The 13,256-nt window shown below is 38.8% G+C and overlaps 1 protein-coding gene across 1 annotated transcript in view; it reads right to left on the bottom strand.

Moving 5' to 3' along the window:
- The window catches only part of ANXA2 (annexin A2), a 28,663-nt gene that overhangs the window by 12,263 nt on the left and 3,144 nt on the right, over positions 1-13,256 (bottom strand). Inside the window, exons 2-4 of the mRNA XM_074837543.1 lie at positions 11,563-11,622; positions 8,086-8,185; positions 450-544 (exon numbers count right to left, since the gene is read on the bottom strand). Of these exons, the coding sequence (XP_074693644.1) occupies positions 450-544; positions 8,086-8,185; positions 11,563-11,610 (243 nt within the window). The 5' untranslated portion in view covers positions 11,611-11,622. The remainder of the gene's footprint in view (positions 1-449; positions 545-8,085; positions 8,186-11,562; positions 11,623-13,256) is intronic.

Below are 13,256 nucleotides of genomic sequence, written 5' to 3'. Positions count from 1 at the left end.
GTGAACAGAAACGGAACGCTTTCCTTATGATGAGTTGTCTTAACAAAACCACAAAAAGTTAAAAAGAAAAAAAAATGAATCCCCTAAAGCATCTCCATCTTTTCCTTCAACCTGAGACATTTCATGTCAATGGCTTTTCACTATTGTTTAGCATATTTCACCAGGGAATCCTGTGGCTGGCATGTCACCCATCATGATTTCTGGAGGTGCTAGGAAACCACTGTCTCCAACAGATTTCAGTCCCAGTTGTGCATACTCAACAAATCTGGAAGCCCCACCAGTCCTAAACTGACAGCATGGACAAAGGAGACTCACCTTTAATTTTAGTGAAAAGACAAACCAACTAATATGTATCTCCAGTTTGCATCCAGTTATCTGTGAAACACGCAAGCCCTGAAAAATCTAACTATCTACAAGAAGAATATTGGTATTTCATCATATTTTACTACCTTTTTGGTTCTTCTCTGATAGGCAAAAGCAATGTCCTGCCTCTGTTCATTGCTGCGGTTTGTCAGGATGTTGATGATGGTGACCTCATCCACACCTACGAAGACATAAGACAAACAATTAAAGAAGCTTTCTTGTTACTGTTCTCTTTGTATTAGTATGTTCTCTGACGCTGAAAACACAGCATATGTGCTGTCTGGAGCAGAGCTCAACAGCTCTCATTAGTTAGTGTATGTCATGTCCTGGTCTTGGAGAAAGGGCAACCAATTACAGCCCAAATTTTTGATGCAATGCAGATCTTTGTGTACACAGGCATGTATACACCTCAACAAAGTCTAGTTTGTGACCAGCTTTGCTACTTCTGTTTTCTGCTTCACTTGTGTGTCTGTGTACTTGTGTTCAGTCACGCAGTATTCTGCAAAAAGTTGCTCAACAACACAGGCTTTAAAACTGACATGAATTTGTACTTACTAAAGCCTGCTCTGTCACGTTGGTAGAGCGTTTTCAATTAAAGCTTCTTAATAAAGCAGTTATATTTTCTACTTAATCCATAGTCACTTAACTATCACTTCAAACACAATAATGGGAAAATAGAACAGTATATTTCATTCTCTCAGCAGTTCAGAGGCTCAGAAGACAGAAGGGGTTTTTGACACTGGAAGAACTATGTATGTGCTACTTTTCTTGAAATCATCACTTGAAGATCCACGATGAGTTTTAACTAGCATGCCTAGAGGACTTAGATGCTCAAACTTCCAATTTATCTTTTAAGTAAGCCAGCTATGTATCAGTAAAGGTTTAGTTTTAAGTGAAGTTTTCCAAATTCATGCACTTAAATGCAACTGCAGGCTGAATGCAAAGAGATCACTAAGACTGTAAGTTAAAAGCCAATACATGTATCTAGGGTTAGATAGTCTGGCTGTCAGTGGAACCTAATGCACACCACAGCTTTAGATCCTGTAGGGGTCATCACTGCAGGTCAATGCATATAGAGAAAAAGCTTCGATGTTGTACAGGAAGCAGGATTTCCAGATGCTATCTCCTAGATACAGCTACTTGCTACTCTATGTTCTTCCCAATGCAGGCAGCATCTTGTGACTCTTCCACTTGCTCGTGCCTACTGCTACTAACTTGCACTTCAGTTGCACTTTAGATTTCCTCTCATTTTCCCCACTTCACTTGCTGCTTTCAAACTGGATTCTCCTGAACTTGCATTCTTTGAATTGGCACAGTTCTTCCTCTGATCACAATTCTCATCTGCAGCTTGGTCTTGGCAACTCAAAAGAGGTCCCAGAGCCTGGTTGAACTGGAGGCTCTTGAGCTTCTCGAGATGAACCTGGAGCATCTGACTTAACTCTGTATCCTGTGATAGGGCTCTAACCCAAGGGACATACAATAACCACACCTTGCAAACACCCATGTCTCTCAAAGCACTCTCTGCAAGGACAGCTACCTTTTGTTTATTCCCATCAACAGAAAAAAGCCAAACAAGCTGTATTTATATTCCTTGAACTAAGCATTAAAGTTATATTAAATAGTTTCTCTTACTATGAGAGCTTACAGAAACTGCCCTTGCAAGAAGCCAGTCTCCATTACTCAAAGGAAAATGTTTAGAAATGCAAGCCCCCTGCCACAAGGTAAAACAAAAGAATTGTTACCAACAGATACAGAGCAGCCGGGGGGGGGGGGAAAGAGTTGAAGTAACAAATAAGAAAAACTGTGGCACACTTTGACACTGAATGTATCTGAAAAGAACTGAAAAGGTCAGCCCAGGTGTACTTAATCAAGTGGTGGTTGAAATTTCCAAAGGCCTGGGTAAGGACACACTAGCTTGTTCAAGTAAAATCTCATTTTGAATTTCATTTTCTTACTCTGTTTAAAATAGCAAAGACAACTATTTTTTTTTAGGGCAATTATAATCTTTTCCTCGAATGCTTTGTAAAAAGATGCAAGTGAAAGACTTTGTGTAGCCTTCCAATTCTCCAATGCACATTTGTGTCTATATCACTGAATTCAGCCCCTAGGTAAAATGTCCATTTGTATTTCATGTACATTATCGGTTAACCACAGCTGTCCGGACAACACAGGTGGAAACTGACAGCACAGCTGGAAGTAATGTCCACATAATGAAGTCTTCCAAACAGAAGAGTTAGCATAGCTTATAAATGGATGGACAGAGGAGACAGCTAGAAGAGTTCTCATCGTTTTGCTCAAATATCAAGCTAACCTACACCGTGTAACCATTTGGTTTGGACTATTTCCAGACTGACTGGATGAAACTTAGAAGAAGCAAAACTCTTTCTAAATATTGCATATCTAATACAGCGCATATTGTTCTGCAATGTAAAGATAATGTATAACTAGTTCTTTTTTCTGGTGAGTTGCATGACAAGTTTTGAAGTAAATAGGTGGCTCTAATCTAGAGGTCAGAACAAGCCCGGAGTTTTGACTCAGGTCTCTCCATTTACTACAAGTATTATGAATAGCTTCTTTCACATTTGCACACACATCGGTGTAAATGATGATTTTTTCGTATAAAAAACAGAAAGTAAGAACTGGATCAGCAGCTACTAGCAGGACTCAGAACCCTGCCAGAATCCATCTACATTTATTTTCCTTATTACTGAGACCAACCTCACAGCAATGTGAAACAAAGGACTGCAACAGATACAAAATTAATCATATAAAGTGAATGTTGCAAAAGACCTTTTAGCCCCTAGCTACAGAATCTAAAATGATGACTCAAATCCAAAATTCCTTTCTCCCTCTTCACTGTACTTGATAGCCTTATGTCCTTAGCTCATGCTGAGGCAGACCTACATCAGTGCTCTTATTCACACAAGCTTGGCCTGCAAAAGGCAAAAAGTCCTGGAAAACACCATATGCCTTAGTTACAAATTTTGGTTTGAAAACATGCTGACTGCACATTTTAGCCATAATCTACTCCTGCACATTTTAAAGTGTTTCCATTTTATAAAAGAAAACAAATTCTCCCAGTCCAGAAACGGCCACACAGAGTCAGACATACAGACGTTCAGCCTTTCAGCTGTTGCAGGGCCACACCATAAGCCAATGTCTTAAGCTTTTTAATAAATTCTAAATTTAAACCATTCTTGGCATTCAAAAAGGTAAATGACATTTTCAAGTTTTATCACAATTGTGGTAGATTAGAAGCCCACAAATGCCTGCATCCAAGTTTCTTATTCACACACTTTGTGGATGGAAATATGAAGTTAACTCATTGCTCTGGCATTTAGTGGAAAATAAGTGCTTGTACTTCACACACTTGGGAATCATGCTGCATGGACAGGATGCTGACTCACATCTGCTGAGGTGGGGTAGAGCAGGAGAGCAGATCAAACATTTTTCTTTGCTGTTCACTGAAATCTCTGGAAGTTTCGGGATAATGAAACAAAAATTCATTTCCAAATTTATTCTGACTGGCTAGATTTTATCAGTGCATTTCTATTGATGGGCAACTGAAAATCAGACATTGTGGCTCACAATTTTTTTTAAAACAAGAAAATTCCTTGCAAATGGAAATGTATTTCATAGGGGGAGGAAAGAAAAAAATGTAGATCTTAAAAAAAACCCTCAACCCTCTGATTAATAACAACTTTTCTTCTAAAAGAGGCAATCTATTGCATTGGTGAGATCGCAGTGTATGGCTCAATCCGTAAAAAAAGAGGAAATTAACATAACCAAAACGATCAGTTAAGAGTTTTTAATTTTTTGGTTTAAAACACACTGTACTTGAATTTTCATGGGCCAAAGCAACAGCACCAGCACTGTTCTCAACAAAATGGATGAAATGGACAGTCACTTAACTTTCTATGACGAGGTGAGAACAGAGCTAACATACTTTCATTTTGCAAGAGCTGGCATACATTCATTCACTTCATTTACTAGAAGTCTGCTCTCTTAAATTTCATTGTCAAAGATAGCATGGACAGAATACGAGAAGCTAACTCTTATCTTAACAGCATCTAGATACTACAGAAATCATCAATCTACATGAATGAATGAAATAGGACTGCAGCTGGCCGCAGATTATTAGTGGGAGACGTACATGATTAGCCCTCGTGAGACTTCAACACCATTTTGTATCTGGTACCAACACAATTCCTCAGACTGTTTGATTGAGCTCATTATCTGCAGTGTCTTATCTTCCTTGGATAAAATCCTGATCCCACTGGAGTCAAAGGGAAAATTTTAGATAAAATAAGATCATAATTTCAGCTCTGCTATTTTGCTTAGCAAGATTTCACCAAACCCAAACCATGTTGCAATGAGATATTTCTTCACTGATACTATAATATTCTGAATATGTGACCGACGCAGCTTGGTGAATTTCAGGCACTATCCTTCCCCACCAGCATGCCAGCCGATTTCCTCTGAAAAACTCTGTTAAAAGGTATGGGCATGTTGGATATCCATATAAACAGATTCACTACACAAACAGTGATTTAATCTTACAGAAGACCCTTGTTATGGTTTACATCTCATCATTTTACCAATTTCTGGATATAATGAGTTTATTACAGATGCATGTTCTGAGAACTTTCCTACAACAAACCCGTGTTTGAATTCTGCCAGTCATGAAATAAAAAAGTATACCACGAGACCTCAATGAAAGGTTGTGGTTTAGATTGCAAGTAATTAACTACTCACAACCTTATCTGACAATAAAATTATTTAACAAAGTATTTGAGACACACAAAGTCACAATGCTAGGGAGTAACTCTGAAACACAAAAGAGACACTTCTTTCCTACAAAGAATTAGAAGGAAACCTAACACATGCTCTGTTAGTACTCTTCTAAGCCCCAGTAAACACATCACAGTATTTCCCACAGATCCAGTAGATAAATAGATGGCTAACTTCTGAGGAATTAATCTGAAGAGTGTGAATGAATGGTGGAATATTTAGATATTATATAGAGCAGAACAGTCAGACACTCTACTCCAGATCTTTGCCCTAAAATATATGGCTGTTGTTTAGCTAGTAAAAATAAGTTTTATTCATTTTACACATAATCCACAAAATGGATATTCATGACACCGATTCAGGGAGTTTGCATTACTGGGAAACAGCTGGATAATTAATTAGATGGCAGCTTTTCAAAACTGGCCCGCTCTGACTGCAAATACCATACTTGCATATTGTTTATATAAAAAATGCAGAAGGTATACCCAAATGATTTTTCCCAGAGATAAGATTCCACGGAATATAATTTCTATCATACTGCTATAAAGGATACAATTTGAAAGACTACTTTGATGATTGTGAAATACCGGCCCATTATAGCATGTAAAGACCTACACTTTTGAAACAAGAAAAGGCATGGGTTTCAGATACCAGGAGTCCTTTATCCTCTATAAAACCCCCAAAATGCTTTGTTCTTAAGTTCACAGTTTTTTGAAACTGACCACCTCAACCACAGAGAGAGCTTGCATATGTATTTATAACCTGTTATATCTCTCCCACCGTCTTAAAACAAGATAAACAAGTTATATTACTCTTTACAATTCTATGGTAACTTACATTGTTTATTTCTACCTTCCACATACAATGCAAACTAATTGCTAGAGAATTGGTGATACTTACTAGGAAAGAGGCAGCTACTGTGGGTGCATACTGTTTGTTCATTGTGACTGATGTATTTTTAGCTCAAAAACTATGAAGACACTTCCCAAAAATATTTTAAAACGTTTTCTTGCAGAAGAATTTCCCTGTGTAGCTGTTTACATCACTGTTTGTGGAAAACCAATTCTTGTCTGGATGATTCAGAATTTTCATTTGGAAAAAAACACATATATTTTAGAGAGTTCACATTTTAGCAAATTTTCTCAATTAGCAGACAAAAATATCCTCTAGCCAAGCATTCAAAGTGCAAGGAAACAGTAGCTGGAAGAAGGGTCCTAACACTCTTGTTCTTTATTTCCTCCAGGAGTACTTCCTTTGAGAGAGTCTTTATGGTGGAAGGTTCAGTATTAAAACCATAAAGAGATTCTTCCCTTTAAAGTCACATTCCCAAAAAAGCTCCTGGATAACAAGCTAATAAGCAGAAATAAGCTCAATCCTACAAACATGCAGGTCCATGAATAAGTTTCCCTATTATTTGTTCAAAGCATTGGGAATCATCTCTCTAACGAAATATTTCCATGTATCTTAAAATCAAACTCAGCAAACTGCTTATCCTTGCTAGAAGAAAGTGAAAAAATGACATGAGCTTGACTTTCCTGACTGGAAAAGCCTTTGTACTGCCTAGGATATTGCAATTTCCTTTTGCATGAATTAACAGCTTGAGTGTTAAAATGTGGAAATTTGTACCTATCCTGAAAGTCTGACGGTATATTTAACATGTCTATATTTGCCCTATAATCAGAGCTGTAAAAAATTATTAAGTCTAGACAAAACTCTACATACACACAAAGAATCTTCTGCCAGATGTGAAGACATTTACTCGTCTCTTGCAGGAGGATTTTTAAAAATAAAAACAAACCATAAAGTGATTCAAAATCAGAACTGAACCTACTTTAATGAGCAGACAAGGGATTTCTCCAGTTAAATTAAGAAATCTTGTGAAAAGAAGCCTCATGCTTGTTAGGGAGGGGCAATATTTTACATTTTATAGCAAGTCAAACATGTGCTTTGTTGGCACTGATGGAAGACTCTCCATTTCTTTGTGATGAGAAACTGTTTGGCTTTTAGATTTCTCCCTCCCCTGACATGGAGGCAAAAGATTTGGCAGTTCCAGCTACACCCAGCTGTTGCTTCCCTGGCCTGGAAGAAGTCTGGAAAGTGTGGCACACCCTTTCTTTGTTACAGAGCAGGACAAGGACAGAGGATCACTACTCGGGGAGTACCACCAAGGTATTACTGTAGTGTTGCAGCTCATACTCCTTGTACTCCTGATTGTTTCAGTATACCAGGCTTTTCCACGCAGCTGCACCTCTCCCCTGCTCCATCATGGTCTCCTACCAGTCAGTGGAAGTGGTGGATCCTGGCACTGATACAAGGAGATGGAAGCCTACCTGAGAGCTCAGAGAAACAGAGGACTCTCACATTGCCCTGCCCCTGAAATACTGCAACATCATTTCAGAAACTAGATTGTTTCTAGGAACTTCTTTGACCTCAAATTAATATAAGATACATGAGCATTTAGGTTCAAAACCCAGAAGAAAAGTGTTTGCACCGTTCCTATTCAGCTGTCTGGAGAGTTGAAAGAAAGAATAAATGTGCAATCCAATAACCCAGTAGAAATCCATGATTCAGAGCTTGGTCTCAAATCACTGCCACAGAAGTTCATTCTCAGTGGCAGAAAAGTAGTAGAATTTGAAGTACTGACGAGTCAAGAGACTCAAGTGAGTCAAGTGGACGTTTTCAGTGATAACCTCAACAACCCTTGGCTACAAACTTCAAAAGCATATTCAAAGCATGCATTTACAGAGTTCAGCATCTAACTCAGTCAAGATTTCATCAGTGAGGTCTGAGAAATCCAACACCTCCTAAAATAGGTATCCTAGAGTAAGGATATTAAAACGTTGGTCTTGAGACAGATACCTTTTTTTCTTTTTTTGCACACCAGCATTCTACCTTACAAGTAGAATCAAAGACACAGCCCATGTTCCTCACCTTTGGTCTTGATAGCTGTTTCCAGGGCTGCAGCATCCCGGTCAGCATCAAAATTTGAGTAGGCCTTAACTGTGGCATATGCACTTGGTGGGAGAGAATGCTAGAAGAAGAAAAACAACCTCAAAGTTAAACCATGTAATCCTGTCCTTGCTGCAGTTAATAAAACATGTGCCTCTTAGTTAACTGGTATTTAGCCAAATTCTTAAATGTAAGAACTACCATCGGGTATCTGTGAAAATGGAATTCTGTTAAGAGCCACCAAATTCTGTTCTCCTGATGTGTATTGTCCAGAAATCCACTCACAGCCCTGCTTATTACAGCAAATAATATATACAAATAGATACATTATTGCAGCAAAAATCTAACACATTCCAAGTTTACTCACTAAACCTCAGTCTTCTAAAAATGTGGAGTTTCCTGGCTAGATCTGAAGGAAACTGACTACAGAAAGCTAATTCAAAGAAAGTTTAAGTCTGAAGTATTTTAGATCTGAAGCCAATACTTTGGAATACAGGATACAATTTAAAAAAAAAAAAAAAGTAGAAGGAAATGGAAGATTAACAATAAGTCAGAACATGTTTTGTGCCCTATCTCATGGACTTTAAGGGTAATACCAAAAAAAAAAATCTTTTTAAGCCTATAGTTCTAGAAAGCAGAAGTTACTCACAATCTTTTGAAACTCTAGGCCTGCAGATACTTGGCTTAAGCAGCATGAGGCTAACAAAAACAAATGACATTTCAAATCACCTCTGCTAAGAGTAAGAGGACTTGCAGGTAAGTTCAGTCAGTAAACAGCTGCAACATGTTAGAAGTTACCAGACTTTATCAGCTGTTTATTACCGTCTCCTCCTGAGGATTATAGCTTCAAACAGGAGGTCACCAGAATAGAGATTCAACTCTTCTCAGCTGCTTCAAGTGTAAACTCACAGTTCAGCTAGTGTCACCTCCCATGGGCAGATTAAACTAAACCACAGATTTTCATATATGTAGCTGAGAAATATTCACAAATCCCACTCTGCTGAGTTCAATTTAGAGACCTAAACCTTGGGCAGAAAGGTGTAGTGACTAACACCTGAAATTGCCGTAGCTGTTTCCTAAGTGAATGAATAACTAAGCTTTCTTGGTAAAGATCCCTGGAAACGTTTCAGTCCCTAGCTCCCGCAGAAAGCTGGGTTTGTAAACAGGACTAAGCTATCTTAATATCCCCGGAGGCTCTTTTTACATGCAAATTGTTAAAAGGAGGACAAATTTTAACTAAAAAATTTGATAGTTTTTGACTACATTTAACTCTGTCCTGTAAAGGTCACACTGTCCTGAAGAGGTTCCTCTGGCAGCAACCACTGTCCCTTCTTGAGACAGTCTGTGTTATGCTGTGAAGATGGGAAGGCAAAAAAGCGCCAATAAACCGAACCATTCTTCCTTTTGTCTCTTACCATCAGCTCAATTTAGCAAAGTGGCCCCAGTTTGGCCCACAGCCACACCACAAAACACAGCCTTTCCTGTTAGCAGATCAAATTGCTAACAGGAACAGTAAATGGAGATGTGCAATGCAACCTCAGAGAAATCTGTGTGCCTGAAAGATTCCTTAACCAAAGCCCATTAGTATACACAATCAGGTGGCACTTCTACCTAATTAACCATCCCTGCTGATAGTCTGAACCAAGTCATCTGGTGAGCTTGGCTGAGTGGGCACCCTCCTTCCACCCAGCTCTAAGTTTTTTCTGAGTCATCTGGCCAGAGTATTTTACTGTAAGATGATATCATACACTGAGAAAATACAAAGCATATTTGCAATTTGGGAGCCATCTTTTTCTCTGTCCTTCCACCCAGTGCATGCAACTAGTTGGATTCAGATCCTCTGACACTGTTCAAAGGACCCAGGAAGCACCATGTATGTCTGTCCACCCAGGAAAGACAGAAACCTTCTGCTGGCTACTCTACCAGTAAATGGACCGTCTTCAAATTCAGCATCCACAAAGATTATGCTTTACTCTCTCAGGTGACTGTCTGGAGTAGTCCAGTGGAGCAGACATGTGTCTTATCAGGGTGATTATTCTACCTATGACAGACAGCCACTTAAATTCCAGACTATATGGTCTCAAATTACAAATTTGGGTTCAGCTGCGACCATATCCTCAAGGTTAAAAACTTTTTTTTCAGCAAAATGGGTGGTTGAAGTACTGTGTTTAACACCAGTTAATTTGCTGAATCATTGCTTAGGGGAACTGGGCAATACCTTTATGCAAACTAGCTCAATAATTGTGGTTTCCAACTTGGGATCTACAGAACAGCCAGCTGCCTGGTATTTCTTACACTCTATGGCAGGATTTCTGATGAAAATGCTGGCATGGAACAGCATTCAAATTTGACTTTTGCAACTACTCACAAGCATCACGGGAGAAACATTTCTGCCCTTGAGAGCAGATTGCTCAAATATTATTCCAAAAGTAATCCTCCATTGAAACAAACACAGCCAAGAAATCTGAAGAGCTGACTGCTTTTGCAGTACAAAAATCAGCTTTGCTACTTACATACAGTGCTCTAGACAGTTCTTTGCAATAGCTCTTTCAGAAATTTATTTCACAACAAGTAACAAAACTAGGCAAAAAGTTTGCCTGTACCAAGCTCAGATCTGGAGTTACCGGCTATAAAATTTAAAAGTGTAGCAAGTTTATAAGCACCATGATGAAATAACGCAATGGATAGGATTCACTTCCTCTTCAGCGACAATCACAGAACCACAAATTCATGGCGTGATATTCTGACACTACACTGGTAACCCTACCATCTAATGTTGAAACGTAAGAAATCAAACAAAGAGAGTGTGGCTTTCCGGTATTTCAATAAAACTATCAAGCAAGTGCAGATGTGGTGGAAAATACACAATCAAAACAAGGATTCTTTACACTTTTCAAAACAGAAAATGATAGAAGAAGTTTGAGAAAATAAGTTTTTTCAAGAGGCAGTTTGGTTTTGGTGACAACCAGTACAGGAATAAGATCACCAATATTTTAATTCCCATTAAGTAATGTTCTCCATTTTTAACTAAAAAATAAAAAGAAAAGAAAACTTGGAAGGTATCAGCACAACTGAACACATTTCCATCTTCTCTTATCACCCTTAACTCGCTTGTTCCTCTGGAAGAAACAGGGACCACAGATGTGAACTAGCCATTCGGTTTGTCCTGTGATCTCTTTCATATGGCCGAGCACATGAGTACTGCTCATGCTGCTGGCCAGTTAGAACTGTCATTAAATCTAGTCACCTCACATAATTGTCCTTACAGAGCTGCTTCGTGGCTGAAAATCTGATCACTGCTGACTAGGTATTCAGTCAATCTAAGTTTAAATAGAAGAGATGTGTGAAATCTTGTAAACTGTACAGCTCAATACAATTATTGGTAGAGAGTCCTGTAAAAGAAACAAGATGTGGCATTTCAGTAAAACAAACTTTTCTTGCTTAGATAATAATACTTACATCTCCTTCAAGGCTGAGCTTGCTTAAAATTTCATGGACAGTAGACATCTTGAAAGAATGCTGGAGGAAGAGAAAAAAACCCAAACAAGTAGACTTAAATATATTTACAATTACATCAGCGTGTTATATAGTCCTGAAACACTGCAGCACTGAAAGTGACACAGTCCCGTGAATCTGCTAATCCCAAGCAAGAAAGCAGATTTAAGAGTTTCCAAGACACACCACCATTAATAATGCAACAGTCAGAGTCTTCATTCTATTGCACAATAAAAATGTATCTTTACTCCTTAAAAAACCCATTTATTCTGCATTTTTAATACTTAAACTTAGGAACTGGAGAATCTCTACCTCAGAAACAAAAATGACTAAGCCTACAACTCAGTACCAGGAAAACTGTGCAGAAATATTATAGCCTGGTCCAGCTCAAACCCAAAAAGCAGCAACAAGTAGTAGCATTTAAATCAGACACTCAATTCCTCAAGTACTCATGGAATACATTGAAACTATTTATATTCATGCAGACATTTTATAAAATCATAAAGCTGTTCAATCTTTAATCCTGGACACAGGCCACAAATGCCTCTAATATCATATGGTTTTGTAGTGGCTCCCCAGTAGTAAGAATCACAGGACAACCTACGGACACCAGTTAGTAACACAACTGTCAGATACTAGGTAACAAGGACTCTTAATATGATAGCTGAGGGAACATAATCAGTATCACTGCTCCATTGACAGAACCTGCGTAACATCTTGCTAACATGTATAAAGAAAAATAGGGAAAACCCAGCCCTAAAATAGATTATGCACACTGCAGAAACACTGATGTGATATGCTTATGTTACAACGTCCTGCTTTTTTTCAACTCTGTTTTCTTGTCAGGGCAGTTTGCCAGAGCTGTACTACTGTTTTACTGGAAGGGTCTCTCCATTAAGGAGGAAATTTTTGCAAAGGTTAAGCCAGGGGCAATATTTAAGAGGCTTGACGCATTCCCAAAACTCTGCTCTCACCTTCCTCTACTGAAAGGACAGACATTGCCATTCACATTACCTTCTAGTCATCCAGGCTGGCACCTGCAGCAAACATTATTTTGCCTATTGAAATTAAAGCCCGTTTCTCAGAAACTCTACAGTCAAACTGTAGAGACCATCATCAAACAGGAAAAAGAGTTGGCTTGATAAGAGCTAGGACAGAAAGGACAGCAACACCTCATGGACATTCCACTAACGGGTAACTGAGCCTGAAACCAGAATTGCACTATTTTCAGCTTCACTGGGTGCCACGCCCTTCACTTGCACACTGTCACGGGTTCCCCCCATCGGGCTCCCAGATATCATGCCCTCCGAGTCAACTCCCAGCTGTTGTGCAGACAGTCCTGGGTACGTCCTTTCAACTGGTTTTCAGATTCTTTTTTTGTCCTCCATCAGTCATTCTTGTGATGGTATTGGGGCAGTCTCAGCCAAGCAGTACTAGCTGCCCAGGCAAATTTCCCAAACAGACCAAACTCCTCTCCACTCAATCTGAAACCAAGAGCTCAGATAACCAGCAAGAAGTTTGAAATAGTTTCTTAATAATGGACATCTGGTTAAAACTCTAGAACAACTGTCTGTTTTTTGTTCTAGCTCATGTAAACGTCCTGTATGTCAAAAAAAGCGCAGAGAAATCCTTACTTTTAGCAGATATATCAAGTGTTA

Source organism: Strix aluco, chromosome 12 (assembly GCF_031877795.1).
Source record: "Strix aluco isolate bStrAlu1 chromosome 12, bStrAlu1.hap1, whole genome shotgun sequence".
Taxonomy (NCBI): Eukaryota; Metazoa; Chordata; class Aves; order Strigiformes; family Strigidae; genus Strix; species Strix aluco.
This window is presented reverse-complemented; position numbering and strand designations above follow the sequence as displayed.